This window comes from Limulus polyphemus, unplaced genomic scaffold (genome assembly GCF_000517525.1).
Source record: "Limulus polyphemus unplaced genomic scaffold, Limulus_polyphemus-2.1.2 Scaffold325, whole genome shotgun sequence".
NCBI lineage: Eukaryota > Metazoa > Arthropoda > Merostomata > Xiphosura > Limulidae > Limulus > Limulus polyphemus.
The window spans coordinates 281346-294935 of NW_013665935.1; the positions used below are offsets into that span (position 1 = coordinate 281346).

Genomic DNA, 13590 nt, shown 5'->3' on the forward strand with positions numbered 1-13590 from the left:
AGGAGACTTCCTTTTGGTCTTTCTGGGATTATACAACCACACCTTGTCTCCTGGTACAAAGCCGGGCTTCAGTAGATTTCTTATCATAACATAGCTTCATGGAATCAGTAGTCGTTTTTAAGTTTGAACGCACTTGATGATGAATATCATCCACCCTTTCAGATAACACCTTCACGAACTCTGGCACATTTCCAGGCAACTCTTCGTAAGGTGGGCGTTCTGTTATCAGGTCCACTGGCAACCGAAGTTCCCGACCAAACATCAACTTTGCTGGAGTGTATCCAGTGGCTTCATGCTCTGCTGTTCTATAGGCCATCAACAGTGGAGGGAGTAAGACATCCCAGTCATCTTGGCGGCTATTACAAAACTTTGCCAATTCCTGTCCCAGTTTCCAATTGTACTTTTCTACCATCCCATCAGACTGTGGGTGAAATAGTGTTGTTCTGGTCTTTCGTATTCCAAACAACTTGCAGCATTCATGGAACACAGCTGATTCAAAGTTACGGCCTTGATCAGAATGTAGTTCGTATGACATACCAAATCTGAAGAGGAAATCACTAATTGCCGAAGCTACAGTTGTAGCTTCCTGATTTGGTATTGCATATGCCTCAGGCCATTTGGTGAAATAATCCATCACCACACAAATGTACTTGTTTCCAGCACGAGTTTGGGACAAAGGACCAGCAATGTCAATGGCTACTCTTTCCATTGGTGCACCAACTTGATATAACTTCATTGGAGCACGTCCTTTATGCTTGGGTCCCCTTTTAACACAACATGTACTGCAGGTCTTGCACCATTCTTCCACATCTTGCCTCATACCTATCCAGTAAATTCTCTGTCACCTCTATCGTAGGTGACTCAATGTCTTCTCAACTCCTGTTAAACTATCATGGGATTGACGCAGCACAAGTTCCCGTAATTTTCTCGGTATAACTGTTTGCCAGGTCGTCACTTTCTCATCTCTGGACAAGAATATCATCTTCAAGCTTAAACTGGTCCCATTGTGCCCAATAGTTCTTTGTCATAGGGCTTAAGCTAGCCAGCGTTGCATGACTTCCGCTGTCGTAACATTATTTTACTTGTATGTTATTGCTGTAAATGGTAGTTACGTGTCTGTGAAGGTAAAGAACGGGAATTCATGGTATTTATTACTAATTGCTTTATGTAGTATTAACTTGTTAAATATAAATATATATTAGCAGACTCCCTCAACTCTCAAGAGGGAAAATGTAATTCGAACAATTGCTGAATTTAAATTCGATATTGAACAATTCAATTATGATAAAGAGTTATTACAATATTGAGGCTTTTATTGGCATTTTTGTTTCTTATCCTGCTACTTATAACACATCAAATAGCATCTAGAGTACCCAACTCTTGGTACGCAAACTTTTTTATGGCGCCCCCTTTTCTAAATATGTGTTTTGTTGCGTCCCTTCAGCACCCTGTATAACATATTTATATTTATATACTTTACATGTAATTTTCCCATGTTAATTGTTGTTACCATATTACTTAAATATGGAGAAAACTCGTACTTCGCGTACGAAATGTTTTTTATTGTGTCATTTTGTATTTGAATGCACAATGTTTCTAAAATTGTGCATGGAAGTGACATGTATTTAAAGTAATTAAACCAATTAATTGACCTGCCTAGACTACTTACGCATGAGGTTAGGCAGGTAAGAGTTCTGAACGAATTTGATGGCTGCGAGGTTAAACCTATTTCACAACATGTGATACCCACCAAATACCTCTAGTACAGAAGACATTTTGGGTCATATGGTGTAATCAGAAATGACAAACCGAGCAACGCTTTCAAAACCTTGTTACCGGGGCAAGTATTAAAACTCAACAGGGTGATTTTCCAGGTACTCTGAATGGCTATAAAGAAATGAAAAAATTCATACACGAAAAATCTTAATACATAATTACTGCTGTATGAGATGGGGCTCTGAGGGATGACAGATCCTTTCCTCAGTTACATTTCTCTTTGAAATTCATAGTACTGTCTTCACCCACCCTTCGCTCCGAATTTAATTTTTACATAGTTTAGTGAAGCTTCCCATGCACTCACAAATTATAAAGATAGTAGTAGTAATATTTGTACGTCAGTTTTTAAAACTTCTTAATTTTTTTAATTTGTACTTTCAGATATAATTTATATGTTCCCATAGTCATAATTGAGTGCTCCCTGCCGACTCTCTGTGGTCACCAAGGTTCCACATTTTGTGCATCGCGGAGGGGCAAAATGGTCATAACAACTTTCTATAATGTGTCTGCCATTCATTATTAATCACTATTTACTAATAAATGTAAATGTTAATGTAGAATTTCAGTACCTCTTCTGTTATTTTTATTGCGCTTTATGTAGAGTTAGGCATAAGGATGATTTATTAATTAATTACCAACAATGACGTTTTTTTTTCATGTAATCAATTCAGTGACATTGTAATATATTAAGTATTACCAAGAAATACTATACTGTCATCTAAAATATTTCTCTATGAACTGAAGACAACAACAACTAAACGTTACTACACTAAAGCCCAAGAGATGGCGGTGGGTGGTGATGACTAGCTGCCTTCCCTCTAGTCTTACACTGCTAAATTAGGGACGGCTAGCGCAGATAGCCCTCGTGTAGCTTTGCGCGAAATTCAAAACAAACAATAGTACTTGCACTAACATTTTAATATCAAAAGAAAAAATTACATTGAATATTAAAACTTCTCAAGAAGGCCATGCATAATTTCGAAAAATTAATTAAACATAAACATGTCATTCAGCTGATTAGAAAACAAATCTAGACCAAGCGTGCGGGACTATAAAACCAGAACAAAATGCATAACTTTCCATACCGCAAACATTTAAATTTTTAATGAAAATACCTCAACAAGATATTTTAATCGTAAATGTAAATATTTAAAAAGAACTAATGTTTGTAACACTTATAGAAATTTCAAGACGGAGTTACATTTCAAACAGCCACATAATAAATGTTTCTCATATAGAAACTGGGACAGACAGCACCAACAACAAATATAATGAAACCCATCATTTCCGGTCCCAGTTTTATATAACACAAACTCTAAAAAACCATTTTATACGATCTGTAAGACTATCGATTGCTTCTGATGAAACGCACATCTCCACCGCCATTGTTTCACGCTCTCTTTGTGATTCGTATACCTATCACTTGTTGCTATATAATATATATTCTAGGAACTGATATGAATGTAGATGCCTTAGGCTCACCGTGAACGAACGAATCAGACTGTGGTAGAAACTCCCGTAGTAAATTAAAAAGTGAAATCTAAAATCTGACCTGTAGACCCAGGGCATGCTTTTCGGATCGAACGAACGAAGTTTCGGTCGTACGAAGTTACGGTATTTAAGTAAACCAGAGTTAGTGTATCGAACACTCTTGTAGGAGAGTATTTGGTTGTAGTCACAGGACGTGACGTCAGGTGCGTGGCTCAACGCAAGCTTGGGCAACTGCTAGTTTATCAGCGTTCATGCATACATGGTAGAAGCTTCCTGGACATGCAATGACAGTTAAACTACATGTGGAGTACCGCTCTGCGTGCGTGTAAAGGTGTAAAAGGTAACACTAAAAGTTTTATGTCTGTCACCAAGGCCCAGTTAATTGTACGTAACATCTGACATAGCCTAGTTTCCCACTCTTTTTGCAAGTAATTGGTTAGGTTTGTAACTCTATCATTTAAGATTTTGTAGTATATGTGTCTACAGGGAGAACTACTCGTGACTGTTTTATCGTGTGTGTAGAATGTATAATTGTATCTATAAAATTCGTTTAATAAAAAGTAAGTTACACTATAGTTTCCATAATAACACTTTAACGGTGTCTCCACATAAAATATGTATTTTTTATAAATCATTTAGGTTTAAACTAAAGTGTAGGCCTATACGAAATAGTGTACCTGTACCGTAGGTAGAATGATTATTTACTGAATACCTCAATATCTATTAGTTCGAACACTTATCTGATATTTCAATTTCATGCAGCTGTTGGATCGTCAAGTCTCTGTGTACTTATAGTTATAACACTGGTTAAGTAATACGTGAAACTGTAGTTGAATGCATCGAATTTTTCACCCAACAGCAAGCATGTTAAGTCTCGCAATGTAACGTTCACTCTCTACTATATCTAGAACGGTGCCTGTAAGTCGTATTGACATTAAAACGGGTTAGGGGTTATAAAATCATTAATCTATAGATAACATTGATTAACATTTCACTACATGTGTAGATGATTTTTGAATAGTTTTGATTAGCATATTTTCCACAATACATTGAACAATGTCAATCTGTTAAACAGATTTCTTTTTAAAAAGAGGAAATAGTTACTCGACGTAACTCAATTCCTTGTTCGTTATTTCATGATACGAGTTACGTTCGTAACCTTTCTCTTTTGCCGTTTCATCACAAGTGAATTTTTATTGTCTTTATTAAGGATTTGACATAAGGTTTTGATTTTATGTTGCGAGTATATCGGGGATTTTCATTTTGATCGAATCTTTGATGACAAGTCCATATTTTGAAGAAATATATGAAATGTTGATATACTGTTATAATTTAGAACTTTTATTTCCAAATTCCTGTTATACCGTCGTTTTTGAATGTGTTCAAGTTTCAAGACAAGTTCAGTTATATCAACAATAAGAGTTAACACTATAAGACCAAGGGTGCTGAAAATGGTTTTATTATATATAAATAACAGGGGTGTTATGCACCTGCTGGTGGTGTTGGAAATAGAAAAGTGTAATGATAAATCTAACTAACTTTATAAATTAATTTGCCTCCTGCCCTGTTTCTCGCCGGAGTAACTGTTTTTTAGTGGATTACTCCGGTTAACCAGATGTATGGTTACCATTGTATACAAGGGTTACAGTTTTATTCAATGGTTTCAACTACTCCACTATAAAAATTGTACCACTGTATATGGTTACAAACTAACAATATCAGTTTTCAAAAATACCAGTAAAATAAATAAAACTATTACAAGCTAATAATATAAGAACCTACAGTAACACAACTAGAATAGATAAAATAACTCTCCAAAAGTATCAACGCCTACAGTAACACTATTAAAATAAATAAATCAGTATGCTACATTATCAAAGCTTACAATAGCAAATCGAGAATAGATACAGTGAGAATATGCTAAGTCTTTGAGTCTTTAGTAACACCAGGGGAATAAATAATATAATAGCTAGATGTACTTCCGCAGGGTCCCCGAAAGTGTTCTGTTTCAAGAGTAAATAAAACCAAAATTAAGAGTAACAAATATTTTGATTTCTTCCTTTTGAAGTTCCTATGTTATGCTGTATTGTAGCCAACAGAATGCATAATTCTAATCGTGATTCATGGCATGCATATGTTTTACTGGCGTCATGACAGTACAAATGGTAATGTTAAGCGTCCCTCTTGTGACATCATTCTAATGTCTGCTGACTGACTGACAACACACTACTGTATACTTGTGCGAGTGGTTAAAACAGGTGATCCCTCCAGACGGCCTTCGGCCTCCTTATGGGAAAACTAACTAACAGTATAAAAGCTTACAGCAACAAAACGAGAATAAATTATATAATAACAAGACTACGAGAATAAGTGAGGGTTCCCATATTATTTAAAATTGCAATGGTAACATTTTTTACTTATATTACTTTACATAAATATTGTAGACTGCGAGTATTTTTTTTCAAAGCGTAAAGTTACCAGTTAGTGTGGAAATTCTATAATGTTTGCCAAGACATCGTTGTCCTTGAACAGAAATCAATGAATCACTTATCTCGCCATGTGCCAAACCAGTAGACATTGCTAGAAGTCTGAGGCTGTCTGAACTAATATGAATCTCGCCACAATTTGTATTTAATTCAAAGATAAAACAGCTCAAACTGTAATGAATGAGCTCGCTTTCTCTATAGACTAACCTATAGGATTTTTTTTTTAATATGATTACTAGGGAAAATTAGTTTTTGATGATGATAACATTAAGACTAATTGTGATACTTTAATGCTTATGCTGACTTCTCGGTGCTGGCATGTACTTCACTGAAGCTAATAATTGTTTATATCCTCTTTGACCTTATTAACAGAATCATCCAGGAAGTATTATACTATATAGCCCGAAAACTGGTGTTGGAAAACATTGTGAGGTCGGAGGTGTACATACACACGACCCATCATGGGTACGCCTAACGCTAGTATCTTACCCTTTATCGCATGTTGTCTCTCCATCCTTAGTATCATTCTCCAATTGGTGGCGCTACCATCGAACTATTGGGCTATCATCCATCCATCGAATGATTCAGGTATGTGTGAAACAGAAAAGTGTTCATAAAAACTATTTAACAGCAAAATAATATTAATTCATTATCTAATAAAATTCATAGCTATCCGAAAAATACAGCGTGAGGCAAAAGTGACAATGTAGATTTTTCAGAGTTTCTAACTACTGCTCTGAAACAAACAATAATGATATTGTTTTTTTTTTAAATCGTATAATACCAACTGTATAATAGCTTCTACAACACCCTGTTTATTTTCATACATGTAGGGTTGCAGAATACATTCTTCCTTATTACTTCGTATGTATAGATATTCGGTCGTATGTATTCAACTCGCAAGTGTTCTTTCGAACTACTTAGGTTCTCCTGTCATATGCGACGCATCTTCCCACCTATGACACATGCCGAATCGGTAATCATATAGTAATCATATGGTAGATAAATGTGGTGGTAATGACTGTTACATTCAAACAAGCAGATGCTTAGGGGGGAAACTTGGTGGATTAATTTCAGTCACAGCAGTTTTTCGTTAATTTCTTTTATCCAATTTAATTTTTGATTTGAGCAACCTTTTCTATTTTATTAATATTCATTCTCTTCTTTACCATCTTTTTATAATAAATCTTATTGTTATTCACTTTAATTAGATTTTTTTTTCTAATAGTGAAATTTTCTCCGTCGTTGCTATTCTCCCCTCGCCTAATCTACTTGTTCCTTCCAACAAGTAATCCTGATATCGAGCTCAATTCTATTAAGACTTGTCGCTTTCTTTTAAAGGCAATGATTTTGATACTGCTTTACAGCTATTCAAAAATATCATCAACTGTTCTTTCAAACATTACCCTCCACTAACTGTCCGCAGATCGATTTGTAAAAAAAAAAGATAAGTATTACTTTAAAGTTCGTTCATTTCGAAAGGGGAGAACCTTGTATTAGAAAAGTTTTGAACATCATACTTCATTTTATAACTTTTTATTATTTTATTTATTATTTTACTTGCCTATATAACTAACACGTGATCACATTCTGTTACCGAAACACAAGTAAACACTAGATTAAACTAATATTATGTTCTGTACGAGACGCGTCTTATTGACGTTACATGTAACTCAAGATTTTTTATCACAGAATTGTGCACTCTCAAAATTCCATGACACTGACCACATATTATTTATCTTCATTGCTTCTCGGCCACTCTTTACTCTTGGTCATCGTCTTTTCGGTCAATTTTATTTCAAGAGCAAACAATGACTCATTAGTAGATTCGCGCGAAGATTGATCATCCTAGTGGAGCATTCCAAGCTGATTCAATTTCATCTCCTGGTGTGGGTAATAACTTCAACTGTACCCGACCATATACTACCTTCTCCTGGCTCGATTAATATTCTCCAGTCTGCCTGATCCACTTTTACCTTCTTTTGTATTGGTTAATATTTTTCAGTTTACATCCTCTTCTGTCAATACTAAGATTGTCTATCGTCTCATGCATGACTAAAATATTACTTACATCTGCACTTTAAACCTGAAACACCATATCTCCTTTTCCATATAGCAATCTGAAGCTACAAGACATTTCCAACCTTTACAAGTCCCTTATTTTTCCTGAGAAGTTTCATAGATAGCTGGGCCTTATCTGCAATTCTTTTAGCTTATGATATAATTTCTCGAACTTGTTTATTTGTGTATGATCCGCTTGTTGTTTTATGCATTTGACAAATCCGGCTGAGAATCACTGATCTAGTCTCCTATGTTGATTCCCTCTTTCTCTTTAATCTGCATTTAAATCTCTTACGACTTGTATTTTTTAGCTAGTCCTTATCTTTTCCTCTTCTCCCTATTTTGCCAGTGTCGTTGCATTTATTTGAACCGGATTCTTTTCATCTTTTTCAAGCGCTTTTAAATAATTTTTTTGTTCACATATGTTGTTTTCGTTTCAGCACAAAGCTACACAATTTGCTATGTACGCTCTGTCAACCGTCTAGAATCCAAACCCGGATCATAGCGTTGTAATTCCGCAAACTTACCACTACCCATCAGGATGCATTTCAATATGTTTTTCATTTATTTTTTCCCAACATTTAGTTCCTTCTACACATGAATGTAATTAATTTTTTGCCAAATTACAATCATGTTTTTTCTAATACGAATGTTTACAGTCAATGTGTAAAACAGAGGCAGATTGGAGGGGCCCTTGTCTTTAAGACAAAAGTTCTTGTGGGGGGATACCCCCGAAAAGGACTCGAAAGTGGTGTGTGTGTGTGTGTAACCTCTCTTTCAGAAATCATTGACTTGCTTCTCAAAAGTCAAGACTTATTTTACGAGAAAGATGGTCGTGGATGTGCTTTTCATTTAATGAAACAGTGTATGCCTGGTATCTGTAACTTTTCTATCACAGTATTAAATTGGTTTTTATAAAATCTATCACTAGGTACAAAATGAATGTCATTTTGTCATTTCAATAAAAAAATTTTTTTAGGAAAAACTGGTTACAGAGAACTGAAAAGTCATGCTAAACAACTATTTAAGTTGTGCAACAAGGTGTTGTATGGGGATTAAACGTAATCGTAGCAGTGACCTCTAAGGTATTTCCTGGAACTTTCGAAAGCAACATGCTGTTCGTTGAATTAAACTTGTCATATCCTAGCATCTGGGTTTTTCCAAAATTGTTAATTTTCTGACAAAATAATGACGTATAAAAAAAGCTTTTGTTGTGGTGTTTGATGATATGTAATGATACGAGAGTTTACGTTATCCTCCATACATGGTTCATTGAAACTTGTACTATATTAAGTGGTAAAACCTGTTATGAGGCTTCGGGGCTTCTTCAAAGTTTCAAGCTATCAGTTCAAATTATTATGAATTGTTATATGCAGTAGTTAATTTTTATTAACTATACAATAATGGCTTTTTATTTTATCAAGACTTCGTATTGAATTTCGTTAAAAATAAAACGGTATTGGTGTTGTAGAAACTTGGATTTCCTTCTAAATATCTGGTTCCTTAATCTGTTTCTATATCTATGAAACATAGTGATACCTTGCCGCCCTCTGTAGTTTGTGTATGTGTGTAAGCTACTGAATGCCCATGACCTATAAAGGAAACGGTAAACTTGAAGTATAAGACTACAGGTGTGTATATGTACCGAAGTATGGAAAAAAAAAGTATTATTTCGGAAACCTAATGGGGGGGGGGGATCATGCCGTTCATTCTTTCCTTTAATCTATGAATGAAAAATATATATTGGATTCGAAAAAAATCAAAGTTGTGGATCTTGTCACCGCTTCAGGTAGATAATGGCGATTAAGTATACAAATATAAACCACGACAGTGGGATTGTTCTTTAGTTTTAATTATAAAAAGCTGTGAGCCATGATGAAAGGTTTAGTACAAAGGATGAGCAAAAAAAGGAAAACGAGTCGAGTAGATTTCACGAGACCTAGAAACTCAAGAACGTTTGAATAATTGACTATCCAGTAACATTGTATTTCTTATTTTGCTACGTACGTATAAGTTGTTAAATAAAATACTGCTTGAAGCTTATAATCTCAAAGGATTCTATGTGAAACATATCAGAAACTTGCTTTATAGGAAGTGGCAAATAATAATCAACCGTAATCTATTATAAATGTTATTTTCTATACTTCATAGATTTTGTAGTAAGAATGAAATACAATAAAAATGAAATCTTTACGTGCCTGGATAGATGAGGTTCACTGATAGAATCTTTGTCTGGCTAGTATCGGCTGAAAATTTACCAAGAAATCTGAATTGTCATGCAGCGTGAAACATGAAGGCGACGCAGAACTTGCAACCCACTTTGTTCTAGCGTGGCTCAGCGGTAAGCTTGAGGGTTTATAACGGGGTTCGATCCTTGCGTTGGCCACAGCAAAGAGAGCCAATTATGAAGCAGTGCGCTTAACAATGCACACAACAATCCATTACAACGTATAATTATTATTTCATAATTTTTATGATCTTTAGAGGGTAATGTTACAATAATAAATAATTTTATCTGTGAATCAAAGTTCATTACTCGTACCTTACCGAACACTAGACAGTAGTTTCAATCACAGTGATTGTGTATAAAGAAGTATTTAATCCGTTCGTTTGAATAGTCGTTGTTGAGAAATTGATGGGAGCAGATGGCTTTTTCAACTTTACATCAGCGTTTAAGATGTCCATTGTGTAAGATGTATTACAAAGATGGTGAGGGTAGAGGATAAAGTTGAAGTGGCTTTTCAGACAGGACCAGCAAGCAGCGGAGGCAACAATATATCCAAAGCTGCAAGCCTAAATTATATACACTTTAGATAATACAGGCTGTGGCCTACTAGATACAGATAATACAGGCTTCGTAAAGTAATCCATACTCTCACTTTTAAGGTTGTACGTCTTGTGATGAAAAATAGAGCAGCACAAGAATACATTCAGAACAAAAGCTTCGCCATGCTTGAAAGTACTGAAATGGGTGTAGTACTTAAAATAGGTATAAACAAAGTGTAACATCCTGAAAGCCCGGATTGGAGAAACACATGTTTAAATGCTGAAGTTTATCAGCAGACTAAACTATTCATAGATCGGGCAGAAGCGTCAGTCAGAATGAAAGATGTGTCGGCGTAGAACGCCGAAAATTGGCGGAACAAATAAGCGAAATATTTCTATAAAATATTTTGTGTAATGAAAGTTCACAGCATTCTGTTACTATACTGTATGTGTTAAGATTCTTTCGTATTCGTTTTAGAAAGTCAATTGTTTTCATTAGATGGCAGCAGCGTCTTTTAACGTACCTTCACATCATGATTATTCCAAGGACATATTTTCTTATTCTGATATACGTTTGTAATATTTTTTAAAGTTTCAGTAAGCATATTTTTCATACAGAGAAATGACAATCTAGCTTGAGTTTTAATTATGTATACTTTCTTTTTTTTTTCAGAAGCAAAGGTTGAGAACGGAAATTACGGAATATGGACCAGGTACATCACAAATATTCCACGTTCGGGAGATAAATTTTCGGCAAACTTTCGCCTACCACCTTATAGCGTTTCAGCAGGAGTTATGGCGATTATGCACGTGCTTGTACAACTAGCGTTTCTGTTTGCAGCGGGTATTAGTTGCATACAAGCTTTAAAAGATGACCCACAACTAATGCTGAGTGCTAACATACTCGGTGTAGTTAAATTGGTTCTCTCAGTCTTAGCAAGTGAGTTGGTTCTTTAAAAATGAGATACACTTTTTTGTTAAGTTTTATATGTGAATTTGACATCTCACTCTAAATATTGTTCATGTTTATCGTCACTAATTAACACACTACGTTAAAACGACGTGCAAATATTGACTAGGTTCTGTTTTCACTCTCATTCTTTTATTTACTGAAATATACTTGTGTGTCATCTAAATTAATTTTTGTAAACAGTGCATCTTAACAATTTTACATTTTTACGGTAGAAGCTTATTTCATTAATAACGTGAAATTTATAGCTTAGGTAAATATTTTTTATATTTAATAGGAACCTAATGATAACTCATTTTTCTATTGTAATATTTAATAGCATAGATCGTCTGCGAAAATAAATGAGAGAAAAACGCCAAATAACAATTCCTAACGTCATAACAGACTAGTTATCCTACGAAATAATTAAATATTTTTTCTTATTATCATTAATATTTAAAAAGTATTATTTATAGTAACGATTTTCTTCTGTGCTATTTTGGGATCTCATAAATCTAAAGCTGTATATTGTCGTAAATGAGTCAATACTGTGATGAAAATAAGTTGTCCAACTGGAAGATACAATGACAACTATATGAGTTAAGTATATCTGGAACATTATTTTTTTAATCGTATTTTTCTTTCGTTACAGTTTTCTTCAGCTTACTAGTTATAATCTTTATAACTGTAAATGAAAACCAATCTTTCCAGTATAAAGTTTATAAAGGTCCAGCGTTCTGGGTGCAGGTACGTAGTGTATTACTTTCCTTTGTATTATAGGATTTATGGAGTTAGAAATAACTCAAATAACAAAAGTTGTCGTAACATGACAATGATTAGACTGATTGGCAGGTAAAACAAATCAATATTGACTCTTCCTTGAGCAACTTCTTATTTTCTAATAGCCTCAACTAGTAACATAGGAATTGTAAACATTATCCTTGCCTCCATCAAAAATTTGTATAATAAATGAGTGAAACGTATTTGTTTGTTTTTTCTTAAATTTTCAAAATATTCTACACAAGGATTGCCCTTTTTTTTCGCTCAATTCTCAATAATTACATGCACTTAATATGTTTTAGTTGGAATTAAAATATTTCTTAGGAAGTTATTGTTTTATTCCTCCAGATAGGTCATAAAGAACATTTGTGTAACTGAAATAATATTCTACGTTAGCTTAATTACAGGGCTGGAATCTAACTTTGCGATCAACCAGCCATTCGTGCTGGCGACTTGGAAAATCTACCAAACGAACCAATATGAGTGTAAAACATTCAACAAATTATATGGCAATACACTGTTTTTATTTTTATGCTACTACACGCAGTAACATTTATGAAGTTAAATTTAACATCGATGGGAAAATAGTGAATATCAGGAACCATGGTTCGTAATACGGTTCTCCAAAGAATTTCACAAAAATTCTAATAGAGCATACAGGCAATAACCATCTAAAAAAGCAGACTTGTTCTTCAAATATCACTCAAGACCTGTCTCAATAGCTATGGCTGCTAAAATATTGATAATAGCAAAAAAGTATATTTTCTGATTGTTAGACAAAATTCATCTATCTGTTCTTCGTATTATTATTCATATTATTCTTGTTTCACAAGCCTACATAAAATACAGCTATGAATATTTTATTCAAGCCTGGACAAACCTACTAGAAAAACTCCTGCGCAGTTCATAGGACTATTTTTATATTGGTTTTTGAAAGAGATTGTATCAGTTTTTCATCGCTACTGGCTAAGTTTCTCTTCAAAGCCATTCAAGCACCGAAACCTTACAGCAAAAAGCTAGGTATACTGCGTCAAAGCTACTAAACAACCTCCTTCGAAGGTTGTAGGACTATTTTTAAGTTGATTCTTGAAAGTCGAGATTTCCACCCTCTAAAATTTTCTAAATTTTTCTTCGCTACCAATAAGAGCCATTCAAGCATCACAGACATGTAAAAGCCATTTAAACACCATTAGGGCCCGGCATGGCCAGGTGGATAAGGCGCTCGACTCACAATCTGAGGATCGCGGGTTCGAATCCGCATCCCACCAAACATGCTCGCCC

The 13590-nt window shown here is 34.6% G+C and overlaps 1 protein-coding gene across 1 annotated transcript in view; it reads left to right on the forward strand.

Annotated features, from left to right (window-relative positions):
- The first annotated feature begins 3000 nt into the window (after positions 1 to 3000).
- Positions 3001 to 13590, forward strand: part of LOC106457393 — an 11560-nt gene continuing 970 nt past the window's right edge. Inside the window, exons 1-4 of the mRNA XM_013916803.2 lie at positions 3001 to 3607; positions 6126 to 6341; positions 11254 to 11520; positions 12182 to 12276. Coding sequence (XP_013772257.2) covers positions 6215 to 6341; positions 11254 to 11520; positions 12182 to 12276 — 489 coding nt within the window. The 5' untranslated portion in view covers positions 3001 to 3607; positions 6126 to 6214. The remainder of the gene's footprint in view (positions 3608 to 6125; positions 6342 to 11253; positions 11521 to 12181; positions 12277 to 13590) is intronic.